Genomic DNA, 18,612 nt, shown 5'->3' with positions numbered 1-18,612 from the left:
CGGTGTATTACACGCCAATTGTTTATTTTTTCTTCAGCTTTCATTTCTTCTGTGGTTTCTGCCCAGTTTTTCACTGCTGCCGCCAAGAGCCCCTCCTCGATGACATGTAAAATGCTGACTTGGCTCACAGAGAGGGAACGGTGATAGACGTTTATAGCGGCTATATTTCAATAATAATTAAAGAAACTATACATGGCCAGAGCGTATCATTATCCATAGTAGAGATTCAATATCGCCATAGCTCGATATGATGCTGGCTCCCAGCATGCATTGCGGGACTTGGTTTGGAAAACGTTGCTGAGGTTATATGTTTAGAGTTGGTAATTATTCCCCGTAGTAGTACAAGTAGTTGCCTGATGTGTTTACTTACCTGTTACATGCTGTGCGGTCACTCGTTTTTTTGTTTCTGTCGTAGCAGTTTGTAGTTAAGTGTTCTGTCTATTGACCCCCCCATACATTTCTCTATGTGAGTCGCGGACTGTAAGTTCAGTGGAGGCTTGTACTTGCTTTTTATGAGGAACATTGGCTCAGCTCAGACCTCGCGGGCCACATTTACACTACTACTACTACTACTACTACTACTACTACTACTACTACACTACTACAAGTTTGAAACCTCTGCACTAGAGGGTGGTATGCTCCTTTTCCTGACCTCCGTTCCGTCTAAACGTGTACATGCAAGAATCCTATGACTTTATGGAATAGTGAGAGTCGATCAGTCACGTGAAGGTATTTAATGTGTAGTTGACAGCTTTTCTACATGATATTCTATATAGATGATGATATGATATGATGTTGAGCCTTTTTTGTCGTGAACATGACCTAAAAAATGTTCATTGAGCCTGTGGGGCGCTTTCTTTGTGTGGCACAACCTCATTTCATTTGACCTCCTTCATCTTTGGAAACTGGGGAACATCTTAAGTTTAAATTGAACTAGCTATCACTGTCTGACACACACACACACACACACACAGACACACACACACAATGATTGACAGTGCAAGCTCTCCCGAGTGAGTGTGAGCTGATGATGCTCCCTTCTCGTATAACTTCACCTTCACAGGGTTGTTTGTCAGGGAAAAAAAGTCTGCAAGACTTTGAACGCCTTCAGTCGACGCAGTGCGGTGCTTTGGCAGCAGCGTTGAAACAGGAGTAATATTTCAAAACAAACAGGATGAACAAGTCTTGTCTCGTGTTGACTCGATACAGCTTAGTCCACCCTCGGTCTCCGTCCCGTCACGTCTCGCATTTTAAAGTGGCGCCGCCATGACGGCCCCCTCCAGGCTCTGGTTGGCAGGCAGAGGGGTGGGGCTCCAGTCGGGCTGGTAGAAGTGGATGTCAAACGTCCGTGCCCAGTTGGCGAAGACTCGCTTCTCAGTTATGAAGCGGTGGTGACTGCCTCGTCGCCCACGCTCGTGCGATATGTACATGACACACTCGTCGGGGCCCCGAGGCTCATAGTAGTGGTACGGCACCGAGTGGTGCTCAGGATCCCTGCTGGGAAGACAAAGGTGCAGCAGAAGACGGACTCAGTACTAGTTTAGTAGTGTAGTGTTTAGTATAGTATTGTGTTGAGGTGTTGGTTAGTAAATTGCACCGATAAGCGATCATTGATGCTGTGTGTCTATTTGACTCTTCCAGATGTGAAAAAGCGACTGTTGCTGATTTTCAATGATTGTCAATGAGACTTAAGACCAGCTTTTTTTTTTGGCCTCATTTCAAACAAGTCCTTGATATTTTACACTGGCTAATCCTTTTTTAAAGATAGCCTGTTCACAGTGCGAACACTAATCTGTCACTAATACCTCCCATGCTGCGGGTGAAATATTCATGGCTGCTCCTTCCTTTCAGCACTCTCGCTTCGTCCTTTTCCATGTCATGTCTGAAGATGGGGAATGCCTCAGCGTCTGCTTTCAATACATTTTGGACCGTTACCTTTTATATGTTGTATTGCACAATGACTGATTTCATATGCACAAACAGGAACGATTAAAGAAAACACGATTGAACCTCATATTTCTTCACTTCTGTCTTGTTGATTCTCGATGATGTCTTTTGTGGTGTATAGTTGTTGACTTGCATTTTAGTTCATGTAAATGTAAGTACGATGACAGGATACGCGTCACTTCAATGTACATTTAAATGGAGAGAAGTTGGATATTACCTCATTTTGATATGAAGTTGTATGACATCCCCACCAGCAGTGTAGTCCAGCAAGAGCGACTCACCCCACACTTGGTCTCCTAAATCCAATTCTGGTCGGATTTCGGTGATAAAGAATGTCGTTCCAGGTAGTCGCTGGGGTTACACAAGTAAGGAGTTTGGCTTCTCAACACAATATGTGTTCCAAAGAGTAACACATTTGCATCACAAAAATGCCTACTGGAAAAAATCAGATCTCACAAATCGCTCTGCGTTATATTTGTCTCCCGCCGTATCCCTGCGCACTGTCACCCCTCCATTCTTGTGTATGTGACAAAGACGCTCACATCTTCTTCCGCTTTGGAACACACATGTAAACATGATGGCCGCGGCGCTCCGTCGCGGAAATAGATGCAAGCGTCTTCGTCACATACACAAGAATGGAGGGGTGACAGTGCGCAGGGATACGGCGGGAGACAAATATAACGCAGAGCGATTTGTGAGATCTGATTTTTCCAGTAGGCATTTTTGTGATGCAAATGTGTTACTCTTTAGAACACGTACTTGTGAAATCCCAGCGATGACCTGGAACTACATTCTTCATCACCGAAATCCGACCAGAACTGGACTTAGGAGACCAAGTGTGGGGTGAGTCGCTCTTGGTGGACTACACTGCTGGTGGGGATGTCATACAACTTCATGTCAAAAATCCGAACTATCCCTTTCAAGGTCCTCAATTATGCAAAAGTGACCTTTGAATGATGTTGTAACAGTAATACACTCCTGATCAAAATTTTAAGACCAGTTTAAAATTGCAAGAATGTACATTTTGCACTGTTGCATCTTGGAGGTTCTAGAGCTTCAAAATGCAAAAAGAAGAAATAAGAGTGAAATGAAAAAATATTGAAGTCAACAATTTATTCCAAACAAGCGTTGAAGTGAAACAGGCTGTTCATCAGCTGATCAAATGTTTAAGACCATTGCTTAAAAAAAACAAATCCTCCTAAAAATAAAATGTTGACAAAAGGAGTCATGAGTATCTACACCATTCTTGTTAATCAGCTGGAAAATGGCTTTGGGCCTGCTAATGCCAGGGTTTCCAGGAGGCTAGTGGGAATGTTCGTCCAGGTGGTGAAGATGGCTTCATGGAGGGCAGCCACTGTCTGGAATTAATGTCCATTTTTGTAAACACCCAGGATGGTCCAAAAGTGTGAGCTTATTCCTCTGTAAGAAGGCCTTAGTGAACTGCAGTGTTGTCCTGTTGAAAAATTCAGTCATGAGGGATGCCCCCTGCGACATCTCCACATAGCCAGCTGCCGTGTGATGCTCCTGCACCACCTGAAGCTCCAGTGTTCCATTGAAGGAAAAAGGCCAGATCGTGATTACTCCCCCTCCACTGTGCCGGGTAGAAAACATCTCAGGTGGGATCTCCTTGTCATGCCAGTAACGTTGGAAGCCATCGGGACCGCCAAGGTTACATTTTTTCTCATCAGAGAATACAGCGTTCTTCCACCTTCAGGGTCCCATGTTTGATGCTCTCCTGCAAATTCCAAACATGTAATTTTATGCCGTTTGAAGGCCTTTGAAGACTATTTTTGTTCTTAAAAGCCTTCTCTAGCAGATGGCGCCTGTTGGTTATTGGACTGCACTCAGCACCAGTAACAACCTTCAATTGGGCCAGTAATGCTTAAATGACCAAAGTACGGCAAAATGCTGTAAGTATTGCATGTTATCAAGAATGTGCCTGTTACTATGTTACTACATGGCTGCAGCATGGATATAAAACATTGTTGGGGGTGTTTTAATAGTGGCTTTTCTAGGCGGAATAGGTCTTTCCCATTTCGCGCTCTAATGAGCTGCCTCTTAGTTTTTATATCTTTAGAATGCACAGAAAAGAGGAAGACGTGAGTTCATGTCTAGCATAAGGATTGTCGATGATTGGCAAAATTCTCCAAAAAGTGCAGTTTTCCTTTAAGACCCAACAGTGCAAAATGTACATTCTTGCAATTTTTCAGCTGTTCTTAACATTTGGATCCCGAGTGCGCATGTCTCTGTTTATGAGCACCAAATGTGATGAATGTATCATCTCCATTGCTTCTTTGTGCCATTTTGAAGAGAAGAGGCACTATAATGCTTGCTTTTCAAGGTGTGGCTTGGAAAAACCTCTCTCCTCATGGACATCACACCACCTCTGACACGCCCCGAGCTAGATGAGCCCTCTCTGTGTCTACAAACAGAAAAAGGCTTAGCTCCACATCTTCAAAATAAGAGCTGCCAACTATCCGTCAGTTGGTTACAGACGTGAGAGTTATATCATTTCGCTTTTCTTTAGTGAATATGCTAACCTACCATGATGACACATAAAAGGGTGCGCTCCCAGTAGGGCTTATTAAAAGCACGTTCAAATTCCAGCATCAAGGCAAACACACTTCCAATACACGATTGTGGCATCTCTGGGACTGAGCGTAAGCGTGTTTTACATACAGCGCCACCATCTCACCTGCAGAAGTCGGGCGACACCATGCCGTAGACATTGATCCTATCGCACAGCTCCAAGGCAATGGTCATCGTGAACCAGCCGGTGCTCAGCCACGAGTTCGATATCCTCCTGCAAGAGTGGCCGGCAGTTAGATGGATTTTATAGACGCAACCGTCTTTGATTTTTTTTCACGTGATGAAGTAAGATAGCTCTGCCACGCCTGTGGTATTGCATCCAAACGCAGCAGTCGATTCCACGGTGGCCGGCAGATCATTCACGTCACCGCTTCATTAAAAACACGCATCCGGCGTCCATCCATATGTATCGACTCATACAGTACAAATAAAGGCTGTCAAATAATCAAAGCGTTAATCGTAAAGTAGCCTTGCTGTGCGTGCGACAAGGACAAAGTGTCAGCTGACAGATGACCTGCTCGCTTTTAAGGCGTTCCGCTTTCATTGCACTTTCTCCCTAACAGGCTGGAATCATAGAAATGATGTTTACTCGTGCTTTTGAAAATCTCTTTCAGAAGTCCTTCACAGTGAGCCCTCCCTTGCTGCTCTTGTGGAAAACATCCACCCTGACTAAAAAAGAGAAAGCCTGAATGAAAGACATGGAACTTGAGCAGTTGATTACCTTTGCAAAAGGGGACAGAGTGAATAGCGCTCTGCATCACACTCTTTTGCCTCATCACATGCAAATGAATCGCATCACAAAACAAGCCAACTTCCCACCATGTGCCCGTGGGTCTAGCGCGGGCCTAAGGAGAGGAATTACATCAAAAGAAGGCACTTCCTCTGATCAGGGGTGTCCCAAGTGTTTAAAAATACATTAAAACTGCATTATATGTTCAGGTGTGTTGTGTTTGACTAATATTTAAATGTGTTTGATGATCTGAAACATTTTAAAGGTGACAAACATGCAAAAAATAAATAAAAATCAGGACCACTGCTTGCACTACACACTGTTGTGGAAGGAACACTGCAAATTGTAACCTGTAACATTCTAAATACCATAATTATCTACTTATTATGAAAATATGTATAGCAGGGGTCACCACCCTTTTTGAAACCGAGAGCTACTTCTTGGCACTGATTCATGCGAAGGGCTACCAGTTTGATACACACTGAAATAGCCAGTTTGCTCAATTTACGTTTCACTATATGTAATTATTAATAATTAATGATACTTATACAGTGGTCATGTTAATGATTTCTCACAATAAAGATCAACAATGATTAAATAAGAAAAGAAACAGATAAATATCAATATGCAACACTTTATTTCTATATTAGCATATAATAGCGTCTGTGCAGACGTTACACTGGTGTCAGAAGTGAAACACCGGTTGGCATGGCAGCACAGCGTGGTGAAGGCTATGGTCACCCGAAGGTCAAGGAGGCGATAGACATTGCTGTTGACGGTATGCGGCGACGAGAGGCAGAGCCCCACCGTCCTTCGGAGCACGCTGCTCGCCTTCGACAGACAGTCTGGAGGCTTGCTTCAGATGTCAGTTTCGGACCATTGAGCGGTGCATGGGAATGGGTGGTGACGAAGATGGCGGCGCCCATGGCGACAATTTGGGTGCCGGCGCCCAAGGCGTAATCATTTTTACAACAGGCTGGCGGACGACTCATATGGTCGCGGGCACCGTGTTGGTGACCCTTGATGTATAGCAGTGGTTCCCAAACTTTTTACAGAGGCGTACCCCTTCTGACATTTGACCTGAAGCCACGTACCCACTATTCCCGCACTCGTAAAAAACATCTTTTGATATTAATTAACTTCAAATATTGAACACCATTAATTGCACCAAAATTGTGTTATTTGCATGGTCACATTTTGGGTAACATTTCACATGAGCACTGATAAATAGATAAGTAATCATCCAACATATCTTTTACAAATATTGAACATAGTTAATTGGTTAATTAATTTTAAATTAATTTTGGGTCAAAATGTGTGTTTTGCATGATAACATGCAAGTTTGACATGAGCTTCAAAATGCTTCAAAAACCTATGAAGTGCTCTTAATTTTGTGATGCGTGTTTGCGAATATTCATTAATAATTAATTAATTCATATTAAAGATGGACTTTGCTGCCAATTCCAGCACATTCATTGGAAGTCCTTACCCTTGCGAGAGCTCGCTCCGCTAATGAAAAGAAAGCAGTCCATTGTGCTTTAATCAAGATGTGAAGCTGGCACTTCAACACACTGAGAGACATCTGCTGCTGCTGCTATTAAATGCTGTCCATGTGGCAACGGCCCACATTCCAATTAAACTAACACTTCAACTAAACTCCTCATTATGAATAGCAACACGCAGGTGTGTTGACGTTGGTGTTCTCACACAGGCTGTATGTAAGGGGTGTCCATACATTTTTAGTGTAACGAACACTCCGAAAATTACAGCGTCTTTATTATGTATGGATGTGTGGTCTTCAAATAATGCGCTCTTCAGGAGGGTTGCCCGGTTGTAGATGTGTTCTGCACATGCGCTGTGATAACCCGGTAGTCATAAGCTCCCAACAGAAAACACACAAAGAAACGGATATGATTCCGCTTTAAGTTAAAGGCGATCCATTTGGCTGTCAAGCTTTGCGTAAGTTTAGCTTCAATTAATGTATGGTGAGACGGGTTTCGAAAGACTGGACTACTGCCAGATGAAGAGGACAACACTGAGAGCATACTGAAAAAGAGAGAGAGAGAGACTGACGACGTGTGTGACGAAGGACTTGGAAAGCTGTTCAATTCTATGTTTTTTTTTTTGTGGTTTTAGTTCCCAAAAGGACAGCGATGAATGATTCTTCTGATAAGCTACTGTTATCTATGTTACATGCACTATTCGGCACTGTTTGACTAGCTGTGTACGGTTCTGCACTGTTTAAATAGCCATGTTGAACCACTGTTTGGCACGCACTGTTTATTTTATTAAAAGTTTAAAAAAGTCTTTCCGCGTCACGTCTTTCTGTGCACTATATATCCCATGTTATGACATGCACACATGCGGCTTATATACGTATGTACAAATCTTGTTTTCTCTCAAAATTCAGTGAGTGCGGCTTATACACCGGAAATTACGGTACATAACTGGTTATGGTTTAATTTCTTTGAACATGCATACAAGTTACATTGGAATACATCACATATTACCATTCACAGTTCCACATGTCCTAAAGGAGTAGGAAGAAGCAAAGCTGATGTAATCCTACCCCCCATCATGAATTGCAATAATGTTTGTTCACTTCCTGTATTTCAAGTGGACTCTTTGCTGGTTAAAAATACACAGGAACATGATAGGGTAATGTAATAATGTGGTAAAATAGTAGTCAAGTTCTTGTCACCGTAAGTATTTCATATGACAATCATAACAAATAAGAAGTGTGAAAAAGAACATAGTTGATGAATAGTCAGGGTCATGTGTTTGTCAGATAGGTCAGCTGTGTAAAGCCTTCCAAGTCTTCGTACTGGCTGGTCTGCCAGCAGTGGGATCTTCTCGCCGTCAACTGAGAAGGAGATGTTGTCACTCCGTACACTTTTTCTGATGGAGAGTCTGCAGGACTTAGCTGCTTTATCCTCATCCGGGACCATGCGAGCAGCTCTTCAAGCCTTTTCAGGAGCTTGGCTGTGCATGCAGCTGTGAGGAGGGTTGTGACGTCATCCATGTAGCTACGGATAGCCGGGAGTCATTCGCCTGATTGGGATCTGGTGCCTCTGACCATCTGCCTTCCACTGTTCAGGATGATCTTGAATGCTGTCATGAAAAGGATGGACGAGATGAAGAAGCCCATAGCTATCCCCTTTTCCAGCCGATGCCTACTGCCGGTGAGATCTCCTGGGTTGTGTAGCAGACATGGAAGTTGACAAAGTAGCTGCTACCAGGCTCTGGATGCATGATTGTACATTGAAGAAATCGAGAGCAAAGTCGATGAGCTGGTGGAGAACAGATCCATATGCATTTTTGAGGTCTAGCCAGACCATATGCAGATCTGGTTTGTTCCGCTTTGCTATCTGGATCTGATCCCAGATCATAGAGCTCCACACATGCCGGCAAACCAGGAACGCTTGCATTCTGATAGCTGGTGTCTATGTACTGTAGCTGTTTGCCAGAAGGTAGTTGGACATTTTTGGACGTGTTGGACATTTTGCCATCACCGAAAAGAAAATCTTCCCTTCCACGTTCAGTAAGGCTATGCCTCTGAATTGGTTGATATTGCGGGAGTCTTTCTCTTTCAGGATGACAGCAGTGACTGCCCTACTCTATGTTGGAGAGATGCACTGGGTTCTCCAGGCAGTGCGTATTAGCCTCCTTTTATCTTATATTATGGGAATAAAGTCTAAATATTATGGGAATAAAGTCATTATATTACAAAAATAATATTTATGAATATTATTTAAGAAGAAAGTTGAAAAATACAGAAAATAAAATAATAAAACAGAAAAAACAGCGTTAAAAAGAGCAAAGTGTGAAGTTGATAATAATAATAATAATAATAATAATAATATTAATAATAATAATATTATAATACATATGTATAATATATTATTATAATATTAATAATAATAATAATAATAATAATAATAATGATGATAATAATAATCGGCTTTTTCACCTACATCACAAAGCTGAGTTTTTTTTCTGTAAATATACATAACTTATATACCATACTGTATCTACAGAATATCAAAGTGGCAAAGTTGCATCCTTTCATTTTTCCCTGTGGCCTTCACTGGAGAAACGTTTGGACACCCCTGGTGTAGGTCCTTACACCAAGATACATCCAGGGAACTTTTGATAGTTGTATCAAGTCATCTTGCTAGTAAAAGATGTACAAGGATCCAAAAAACAGTGGTTCTTTCACAGGTTAACTACCCCAAAAAGCAAGCTACACAAATGTTCAATTCTTTAAGTGCAATGAGATAAAGCAGGAAAGAAGGCCGGCAACAGAAGGAGCTTGATCTCTGCAACCATCGAGACACGGGGGGCTTAGTGAGGGTGGAGGGGTGACGGGTATGGATGTCCAAGCTATTCAGCCAATCCTCCGGCAGGCAATTTCCCTGCTGACATCCATCTTAAGCTGGAGTCACACTCAATCTCCTCAGACACGGCCAACAAAGACTCGGGCAGAGATGGCAAAAAAAAAAAAACAAGCTACTAACTTACTGACTGCATTTTTATTCCACATCTAAAGCAAAGACTGCAAGCACTTGCCTGCAATTACTTGAACTCAGTACGTTTTGTTACCTTGAACATTTTGCTGTGGTTTTTTGCTATTTTGTGTTTGTATAAAAATCCCCTCTTGTCTTCTTGGGAAGCCTTTTATATCCAACATTTGCTGCTTGAATAGAAAACCAAATCGATGCATTATGGTACCAAGGAACACCAACACTGGCAAAAATAAAACTTTTTGCTATGAATGGAGCGAGGGCAGAATGTAAAGGTTTGGTTCTTGGCATATTCCTTTTAGGTTTTAAAAATCCTTCACCATAACAACACAAACATTCTAGTTAAGTCTCTAAGGAGGAAAGGGTGCTGTGCCTATTAACACGGCGGCCTCACACCAACAAAGATTTGACTTTCATTCTCTCCTCAGGCATTTTTTGTGTGGGGTTACCATATTCTTCATCAGCTTGCATTGACACTCGTTGCATTGCGTACTTTTGACTTCCTCGCATGCTCCCAAAACGCGGAGGACGCTAAAAATGTCTTCAGTGTCTCTAAAAACAAGAATGCTAGCTTCTTGGAGGCTTTAATTACCTAAAGAATCATGCACTTTTACACAAACACGTAGTTTAGATTCTTTGGAGACTCTCAATGACTTAGCAAAAACAAATACAATATACAAGGTTCATTCAAGAGTCAGTATCCTTTTCGCTTTACAAAATCTACAAAATATGTTCGGCAAATGACAAAAAACTCGTTGATCTTTACAACACGAGGCATGTGCGCATTGTTGAAGACGCTAAATGGTTTTTGAACTGTGCGTTCAATTAATTAAGGACTAAATTGTCTTCATGTTTCCAAAAACACATAGGTTACCTTCATTAAAGACTCTAAATCAGGGGTCACCAACGTTTTTTCTTGTGAGAGCTACTTTTAGAAAATGAAAATGGCCACGAGCTACTCATTTTTGTAGAAATGATTTTCATACCTTATTTCAACCCAAACAGATCAAATATGCTTGTTTTAACAAAACATTCACAAAATGCTGGTATCCACAAATCACATTTTATGTTTCACAATACTTTTCTTTCTAGTGTTCTGACATTATTAACTGAAAACCTGAATGAAAAGCAGGCCTGCCTCATGTGGTCGTGGGGGGCTACCTGGTGCCCGTGGGCACCACGTTGGTGACCCCTGCTCTAAATAGTCTTTGATGTTTCCCAAAACATGTACTGTACGTTATGTTTACTGAAGACTTTAAATTGTCGTCAGTGTTTACAAAAACACCACCTTTGGCTTGGTGAAAACTCAAAATGATCTTCAATTTTAGCAAAAACAAATACAGTGGAACCTTTGTTAGCGTCATTAATTAGTTCCAGAAGGTCAGACTCTAATCGAAACGCATGCTAATCAAATCAATTTTCCCCATAAGAAATAATGTCAATCCAATTAATCCATTACAGAAAGACAAAAAAGCACATTTCTATACTTTTACAATTATAGTTTTACATACAACTGGAAATGTATATACAGTATATTAGGGCTATTGAATCGTGATTGCATGTTGTCCATAGTTAACTTGTAATTAATCGCAATTAATCGCAGATAGAAATATGTTTTTATCTACAATGAGTGTACCTGTGAAAGATCATTTTAAAGTTTTTAATACACCTATCAACATGAGACTGGATAATGTGTTTGCTTCATGCAAATGTTTATTAAACATTCTGTTTTTTTAAACCGCTCAACACAAAGTGGACCTTAATGTATAAAAAACAAACACAATGTACACCAAGTAGACATCGGTAAGGTAAACTGTCCATCACTCAAATATCATTCTCTTCATCATCATCATCATCATCTCACAAAATATAATTGTGACTAACATGACAAATAAAGGTTTGCAAAACACCCCAAAACTAAGTGAAATGAAAACAGGGTGTTAGAAAAATAAATATTGACACATTACAAAAGATAAAGTGCTGAAGAGCAGTGAGTAGTTTCTCGAACTAGGACTGCGGCGTATACTGTAGTGCAGTCAGGCCATAGGTTATACTTTACTTCCAAACACTCTTTTACAGAGACATACACACACACAAACATTCTCTTACACACCTTACCACACATTTCTTGGTCTGGCAACTTCAGGAACGTGGAAGTATGACACAACATGCGAGTTTTATTCTCTCCTCTTTGGCAAACACAGCAGCAGTTAAATCACAAAAGCTAATAAATCACTAATAAATAATAATAACACTAATAAATTCCCCCGCGAGCCTTTACTGCCATCTCATTGAGCACTGTGTGCTCACTCAGTTCTGCCTTTGTCACATATCTCCAAATAGCTGTCCTTGGCTATACCTGTCAGTAACTAGCAGCTCATGACCCAAATTTGGCCTCCCAGTTCAAAGCAAAGAAATCAGCAGAGAGACAGCTCGCATCTAAAGAACACTTGCTGGTAGCGACACTCGTATAAGGTACCACTGTATAAATGACAATTAAAAATACCTGCAGTGCTCTAGCGTGGAGTTCTCCAGCAAGTGGCATTTGAGACTCAACTCACGATGACAGCAGATACAAATAACTTTGGTCTTGTCAGCAGAGCCATCTGCCAGGGCTTTGAAGCTAAACTTACCATTCAAAATACCCTTTTCTTTGTTCCTTTATGCTCAGTATCTGTTCCCGCTTGTAGTTCAGCATCAACTGCCACACAGCTGCATTTTCTCAAACTACAGTATGTGCTGTGGGTACACGTTAATCGCGCATAAAAAAATAGTAGCATTAAATAGTGGCAAAGTGTTTTGTGTTAACATTTTTGAAAGTCAACCGCTAACCGGGCCACGTAGCTAACTTCGGGTTCTAGTTGACATTTTGTAATTAGCAAGCTAGCTTCTTTGTTAGAAGCTCAGGACATATTGTGATAAAAATACATTAAGAACACAGTTGGACTCATGCAGTGTATTAATAACACCACAAGATGCGCGCCATATTGTACGCTAACCGGAAAATGTACGCAAACCGAGGCAAAATGTTGCCGTACATTTTCAACGTTAACTGAAAAACATGCTAACCAGGGTGGATGCTAACCAAGGTTCCACTGTATTTTTATCCCAAAACGGTAGCTTGTGTTGAAGGAAAGACGTAAGAGGTGGGTCTTACCTGTCCTTGCCAGTTTCTCTCTTGAAGAGCTCGTCAAAGTGCAGCATCTTCTGCCAGGATATGATGTAGACCTTGAGCTTGGGCAGGACCTGGCTCATCAGCCTCAGGTTGTTGTAGACCAGACCCTTTCCGTCACGTCTCATGTAGTTGCTGGGCCCCCAGAAGACGAACACCGTGTCCTGGCTAGCATTGATCAGCTGCTGGCGGCTCCTCAGGACGCGCTGCATGCTAGAGTGGGCGATGACGCGCAGCGACGTGCGGCGGCCCACGTCGCTGGCGTAGCCTCCAGAGGCGGGCGCATCGTTCATGCGGATGACGCAGTCGGCCCGGTCGATCTCCTCACCCCGGTTGCCCCCAATAAGATGGCCCGAGCTGGTCACCAGGGCGCACGTCTGGCAGTGCATCTTGAGAGGCTGAATTCATGGGAGAAGAAGTGTTAGCACATGAGATGCCCAACAGAGATTTGAACCCAGGTCTGACTGTGTGGCCAACATGGTAACCCCTCAGCCACTGTGCGGCCAACCATCAATATATCCCCCCAAAAAGAGACATCTCAGAAGAAAAAATAGATTTAATTCTGCACGGACAGATGGCTTTGTCTTCTCTGCCAACAATGCTGGCTTACATGTATGCTTAATATGTGGCGAGAAACACAAAATGCTGTAAGACATTTTCAACACAAACACTCCACACTTCCTGAAAAGTTGTCATTTAATCCAAAGTAGATGTGCATATGTAACAGTGATCATTCCTGCAGTCCAGCCCTGCACACGACGGGCTCGAACGAGCAACCACATCTCTTTGATGGGCGCCACACACGAGAGGCGATGTCACATCGAGTCCATCAATTTTCAATGGAACCTGCGCGACAGGGCGATTATTGCGAGTCTCTGTCCAGCCACGTGACACGCGAAATCCGTGCGTGCTAAATTTTATGTTTGCGACGCGATCCCAGAAAGTTGAAAAATGTTTAACTTTTCATCGCTGTCGCCCGGATGAGGACCAATCAGCGGGGAGTTTCATTGACCGACCAATGAGAGGACAGGATGCTATTCAGTGTGCTCTCCTAGGTAAACATGGAGGAAAAATATACTTGCCGTGTCAGATTTCCCGGAGCGTCATGGGAACTTGTTGTTACCAGAGTAAACATATCAGGTAAGTTTACATTTATGTAAGTTTACCTTCAATACTAGCAAGATCCTTTAGCAGCAAGAGTACTCGATCAGCTGAACTACTTTCATACCCCAAAATTCCCTCCAAATCTGACAGTCAATCAAAACCGTGGGAGACTGGTAATTCGCTCTGGATATGAGTGCGTCGCTCACCACAGCTGTCGCCATAGTCAGCGAGCTAAAAGAAATAGGCTGTCAAATCACTGTGCTGCACATTTCTTCAGGCGTACGGTAGTGAGGTTTAACCAAGATGATCCTATTGTAACCCCGCCACATGGCATCCGTTACACATGCACACTGCACTTCTATTTGTTGTATTCTGCTGTTATAACTGGTACAATTCACATTCAAACTTTTGGAAGTTTATAAGATTATAAGACTGTTTTACTTTAGTGGGCGAGGGGGTAAAATGGCTCTTTTGATAGCAAAGGTTGCTGACCCCTGGCATATGACAACAAGATAGCGCGTCATCTTTATCTGCTTGTCTTCTAACACTGTCAAAGGTTGGTCCTTTGGTTGCTTCACTGAGACGAATGCAGAGCAGACACACATGCGCACCTGAGGCAATGCTGGTGGAAAGCTTCACTGCACATTTGAGGTGGAAAAGGCTTTGTTGACAAATGGGGAGGGATGGAAGCTCCTGGGCGTGTGCAGCTTGTCATATTGCTTTGCCATGGCTGCACAAACGTCACCATATTCCTGTATTCCTGCAGATGACAATGGTGACGGTGCAAGGAAGGAATTTTCCTTATTTTTCCTCTATTGGCAAACTCAATATATCCATTTTATGAACTTTTGCTCTGTTTTGAACCAATTATTTTTGTGTGAACACTTCACATCTTACTCTTGTTTCATCTAGCTAGATGCTTTCAGGTCAGCCTGTCCGCCTTATATCGCGGCTGGCTTCCTTTGAATAGCGGGAGTGTCTACTTACTCCCTTTTAGAAGAAAAAAGAAAAAGTTTGTCACTCCTGTACCTTCCCACAATCATTTTACATGCCTGTTTGTGTCCTTTTCTTGCTTGCACTCTTGGACAGACGGTGAAGGCCCTCTCTTCAATTGTGCCTTTCAGAGCTTTGGAAATAAAATGGACAAAGACAACTTGGTTTCTGTGGACAATCTTTATTGATAGAAAGATTTCCAAAACAACTTGCTGTCAGAAGTGGGAACCCTGGATCCACATCCTGCCTGACGATGGACGGTGACTGGCCCTCCGGACCACTAAACTTGATCTGCCTCCTCCTCAACACATTCTAGACGGGAGGACCAACTTAAAGCCGGACTCTGACTAGTCGCCACGGGATTCCACCAACTGAATTTCCACTGCCTGAATTTCCATGTGATACCACTCCATGCCAGGACTCTTATTTTGGTATAACGATGACATTTGTCATCGCCGAGAAATTCACACGTAATTTCCTTAAGTGCAGAAGTCCGGGACTTATTTAGTGTAAGTCCTCTCTGGAACTCCGGACAGACACAGTGTACTGTAGCCTAAGGCATTAAGTGTTGTTGTCAGGGTGTGGAAAATGTTCCCGGCATGGAAACTTGGGAAGTAGATCGCCATAATGAGATTGAATAATAGTAAGCCGGGTGCAGATGGTGTTGCATGGAATTCGGCGCTGATAGTGAACATCAACTTTTGGCGTTGCGTTAAAGTTTACAGAAAGAAAAAGAAAAGTTGAAGAAGGGGAGATCAATCAAAATAAAAGACTGAGAGAAAATTGAGAAACATGAAAAATGTTTGAAAATATGGGAAAAGGAAAGAGACAGAGTGAACAAACAAAGGCAGCACACTTGCAAGCAATGAAGAAAAAGCAAACCTTTGAGCGCCTCTTCTCCAAAGTAGAGCAAATCAGAGATGTTAGATTTTAGTGCTAAACAGGTTCTCGGGACAAATATGACTATTACCTTTCACTTTGACACCATGGCATTCACAGGCCCTGTTTCTATTTGTGTTCTTCCACACGGACATTCACATTGTACAGTGCTACCTTGCGTCTGTGTAGGCTCTCAGTCGTACAGGAGTTGTTCATCGAGGAAAAGGCTTCTTGAGACGTCATCTGTACTTCTGTGTAGAAGGTGTCGGACGTTTCGCTCCTCATCCGAAGAGCTTCGTCAGCAAACTAATAAGTGCTGGTAGCTTAGGCCTTAAATACAGTAAGAGTGGGCGAAATTGGTGTGCCAACACCCTCCTCCTATTGGTTCGTTACACTAAGCCTGGGCGGAGCAGTGGTATAATCCTATCCTGTTATTCACACCTACGATAAAAGGGAAGTGTCGCTCCCTGAATTGGGTATGAACGACTCTGATACTGGCTTGTTAGCATCTATTGTTCTGGCTCGGCCCTGCCTTCACCTCATTTGCAAGACTAAGAGCTGTGGGTTTTGGTCTCAGTAACCTGCTGAACACAGGGTCCAAATTAAACCTCAAACCACCATTCCGATTCAATGACGGGTTCTGTTGTTTGACAAAAATAGCTTCCTTTACTCCTCTTTCAAACCATCTGTTTTCTTTGGCCAAAATCTTAACCTCGCTGTCCTGAAAAGAGTGATTGGTAGCTTTCAGGTGTAGATGTACTGCTGATTGAGGACCACTAGCATTGTCCCTATTCCATCCACTGTAAAGATGAGGAATGCAAAGAGCACTACATTGGGGAAACTAAGCAAATGCTCCAAAAAAGGCTTTATCAACATCGCAGGGACAATGCTAGTGGTCTCAAGAAGCCTTTTCCTCAGTGCTAGTGGTGCACCTTCTACACAGAAGTACAGATGACGTCTCAAGAAGCCTTTTCCTCAGTGCTACCTTGGTTTGCATTATTCATTTGTTCCAAAAGATTGGATGAAAACTAAAAAGTGCAAAAATCTAAGCAATTTTTCCCATAGGAAATAATGTAAATCCCTTCCAGATACCCAAAAATATCAACAAAAAATACATTTTATAGAGAATAATTATAGTTCTACCTTCAGAAAACAATGTGAGATAACGATAAATGAGCAATAAGTGAACATTGAACATCACTTTTACCTTTATTGAAGACTCTTGTAGGGAAGATGGTGCGGATGAGGAGCGGATGAAAATCAGAAACAAAATTTGGGCCAAAATTTTCACAGAAAATCAAATCATAAAAAAACTGGGGCATTCGATAATCGAGGTTTGACTGTACGGCAAAATACAGACCCCAAATAGTGAGTGTGCAGTATTGGAGCCTAACCATTTTGGCTAAGTAGTGGAAGGGGAGGGACTAACGAGTGGTTACAATTCATAATTCAAAAGGAGAGAAGAAGAGGAAGTGAATAAATAGTGCGATCATCATTACCAGTAATGACTGATGGATTTAGACTGTACTGCACTGTCAAAGTATTTGCGTATGCATGTACATAGTATAAGTATGGAAGTGTGGGAATTGAAACGCGGCCTTTTTGACAAGCAGCTCAATCACTGAAGAAGTTATTGCTTCCAGTCAGCAAATTAGATGCCCTCTACTTTCTTTATCTGTTCTACAGTATTGCTTCCAACCTCCTGTCCACATTATCCTGCACATCATACATTTTCTGGACAAAACGCTGTTTGTGTGAAACCTTCTGTGTGGATTCTTCTGTATGCCGCTGGCAGAGTGCTCCTTCAAAGAAATCCATGCACATGACTCATTAGCATTGTTGTATTTGTGCACAGATCTACTCCAGCTCTGCTACAGCCATACCACAGCTCTACTTGTTTTATGCTGTTTGACACATCAGCCACACTGCAAATCAAACCTGTAACGTGGTTGTGAAACATCTCCCCACTTATTTTCACACTTGTTGCAATAACACGTGCATGCTGTGCATTTTAACGTCCATCAGCAGAAGAAATGCTGCTAGCAAGAGTGGTGTCATTATCACAGCCTGGCCTGCTCACTCTGACTTTAAGGAAAGACTAGGCGGCTCATGTGATTAATGAGACCTTGCGGTGGGAAAGGACCAACAAAGAGGAAGCCAATGAAAGAAAAAGGAGACATGTTGGGCCATGGGGCCACATTGTTACTATTGTGCTTGATGAAATGTGCATCTAATGAGGTCCTGGTGCTTTTCAGCACCTGAAGCAACGACATCCATCCTCTCTTCCTTCCGTCCCGCTGCGCTCGCTTCTCCCACCTGACAGCACCTTGACAGCCCATCTGGCTGCTGGGAGGCAGGTCAGGAGTTCTATTCCACCTGCAGGACCTCCAAATGCTCCACTGACTCCATTCTCTCCCATCTGCTGGCTAAACAAGCACCGCCTTTCTGGCCACAAATTAGGAGCCCCCTGTGAGTTTATTAGTGAGAAAAAGGCTGCATGGTCTGGAATCATGTAACTTATTCCCTCCCATCCTCCTCAAGAGTCCAGGTGGCGTTGGGGAATCAAAACCACTCAGAGTCATGTTGCGTTTATCCCGCGTATCATCCACTCTGCCTAATAAGTCAGCAATGGCGCTCATTGTTCTGGTCTTCAGGACGCATGAATCATGGATGTG

The 18,612-nt window shown here is 42.6% G+C and overlaps 1 protein-coding gene across 3 annotated transcripts in view; it reads right to left on the bottom strand.

The window, feature by feature from the left end:
* Window positions 1-719: 719 nt before the first annotated feature.
* st6galnac5a (ST6 (alpha-N-acetyl-neuraminyl-2,3-beta-galactosyl-1,3)-N-acetylgalactosaminide alpha-2,6-sialyltransferase 5a) overlaps window positions 720-18,612 on the bottom strand; it is a 46,610-nt gene continuing 28,717 nt past the window's right edge. The window contains exons 3-5 of one of the 3 annotated variants that reach the window (XM_054754472.1): window positions 12,947-13,359; window positions 4,643-4,750; window positions 720-1,494 (exon numbers count right to left, since the gene is read on the bottom strand). In XM_054754472.1, coding sequence (XP_054610447.1) covers window positions 1,251-1,494; window positions 4,643-4,750; window positions 12,947-13,359 — 765 coding nt within the window. In that variant the 3' untranslated portion in view covers window positions 720-1,250. Of the gene's footprint in view, window positions 1,498-4,642; window positions 4,751-12,946; window positions 13,360-18,612 lie in introns of all 3 variants that reach the window. The other 2 variants (XM_054754463.1, XM_054754481.1) reach the window with 2 other exon arrangements.

Source organism: Dunckerocampus dactyliophorus, chromosome 2 (genome assembly GCF_027744805.1).
Source record: "Dunckerocampus dactyliophorus isolate RoL2022-P2 chromosome 2, RoL_Ddac_1.1, whole genome shotgun sequence".
Taxonomy (NCBI): domain Eukaryota; kingdom Metazoa; phylum Chordata; class Actinopteri; order Syngnathiformes; family Syngnathidae; genus Dunckerocampus; species Dunckerocampus dactyliophorus.
The sequence above is the reverse complement of the archived record's forward strand: the minus strand, read 5'-3'. Positions and strand labels throughout refer to the sequence as shown.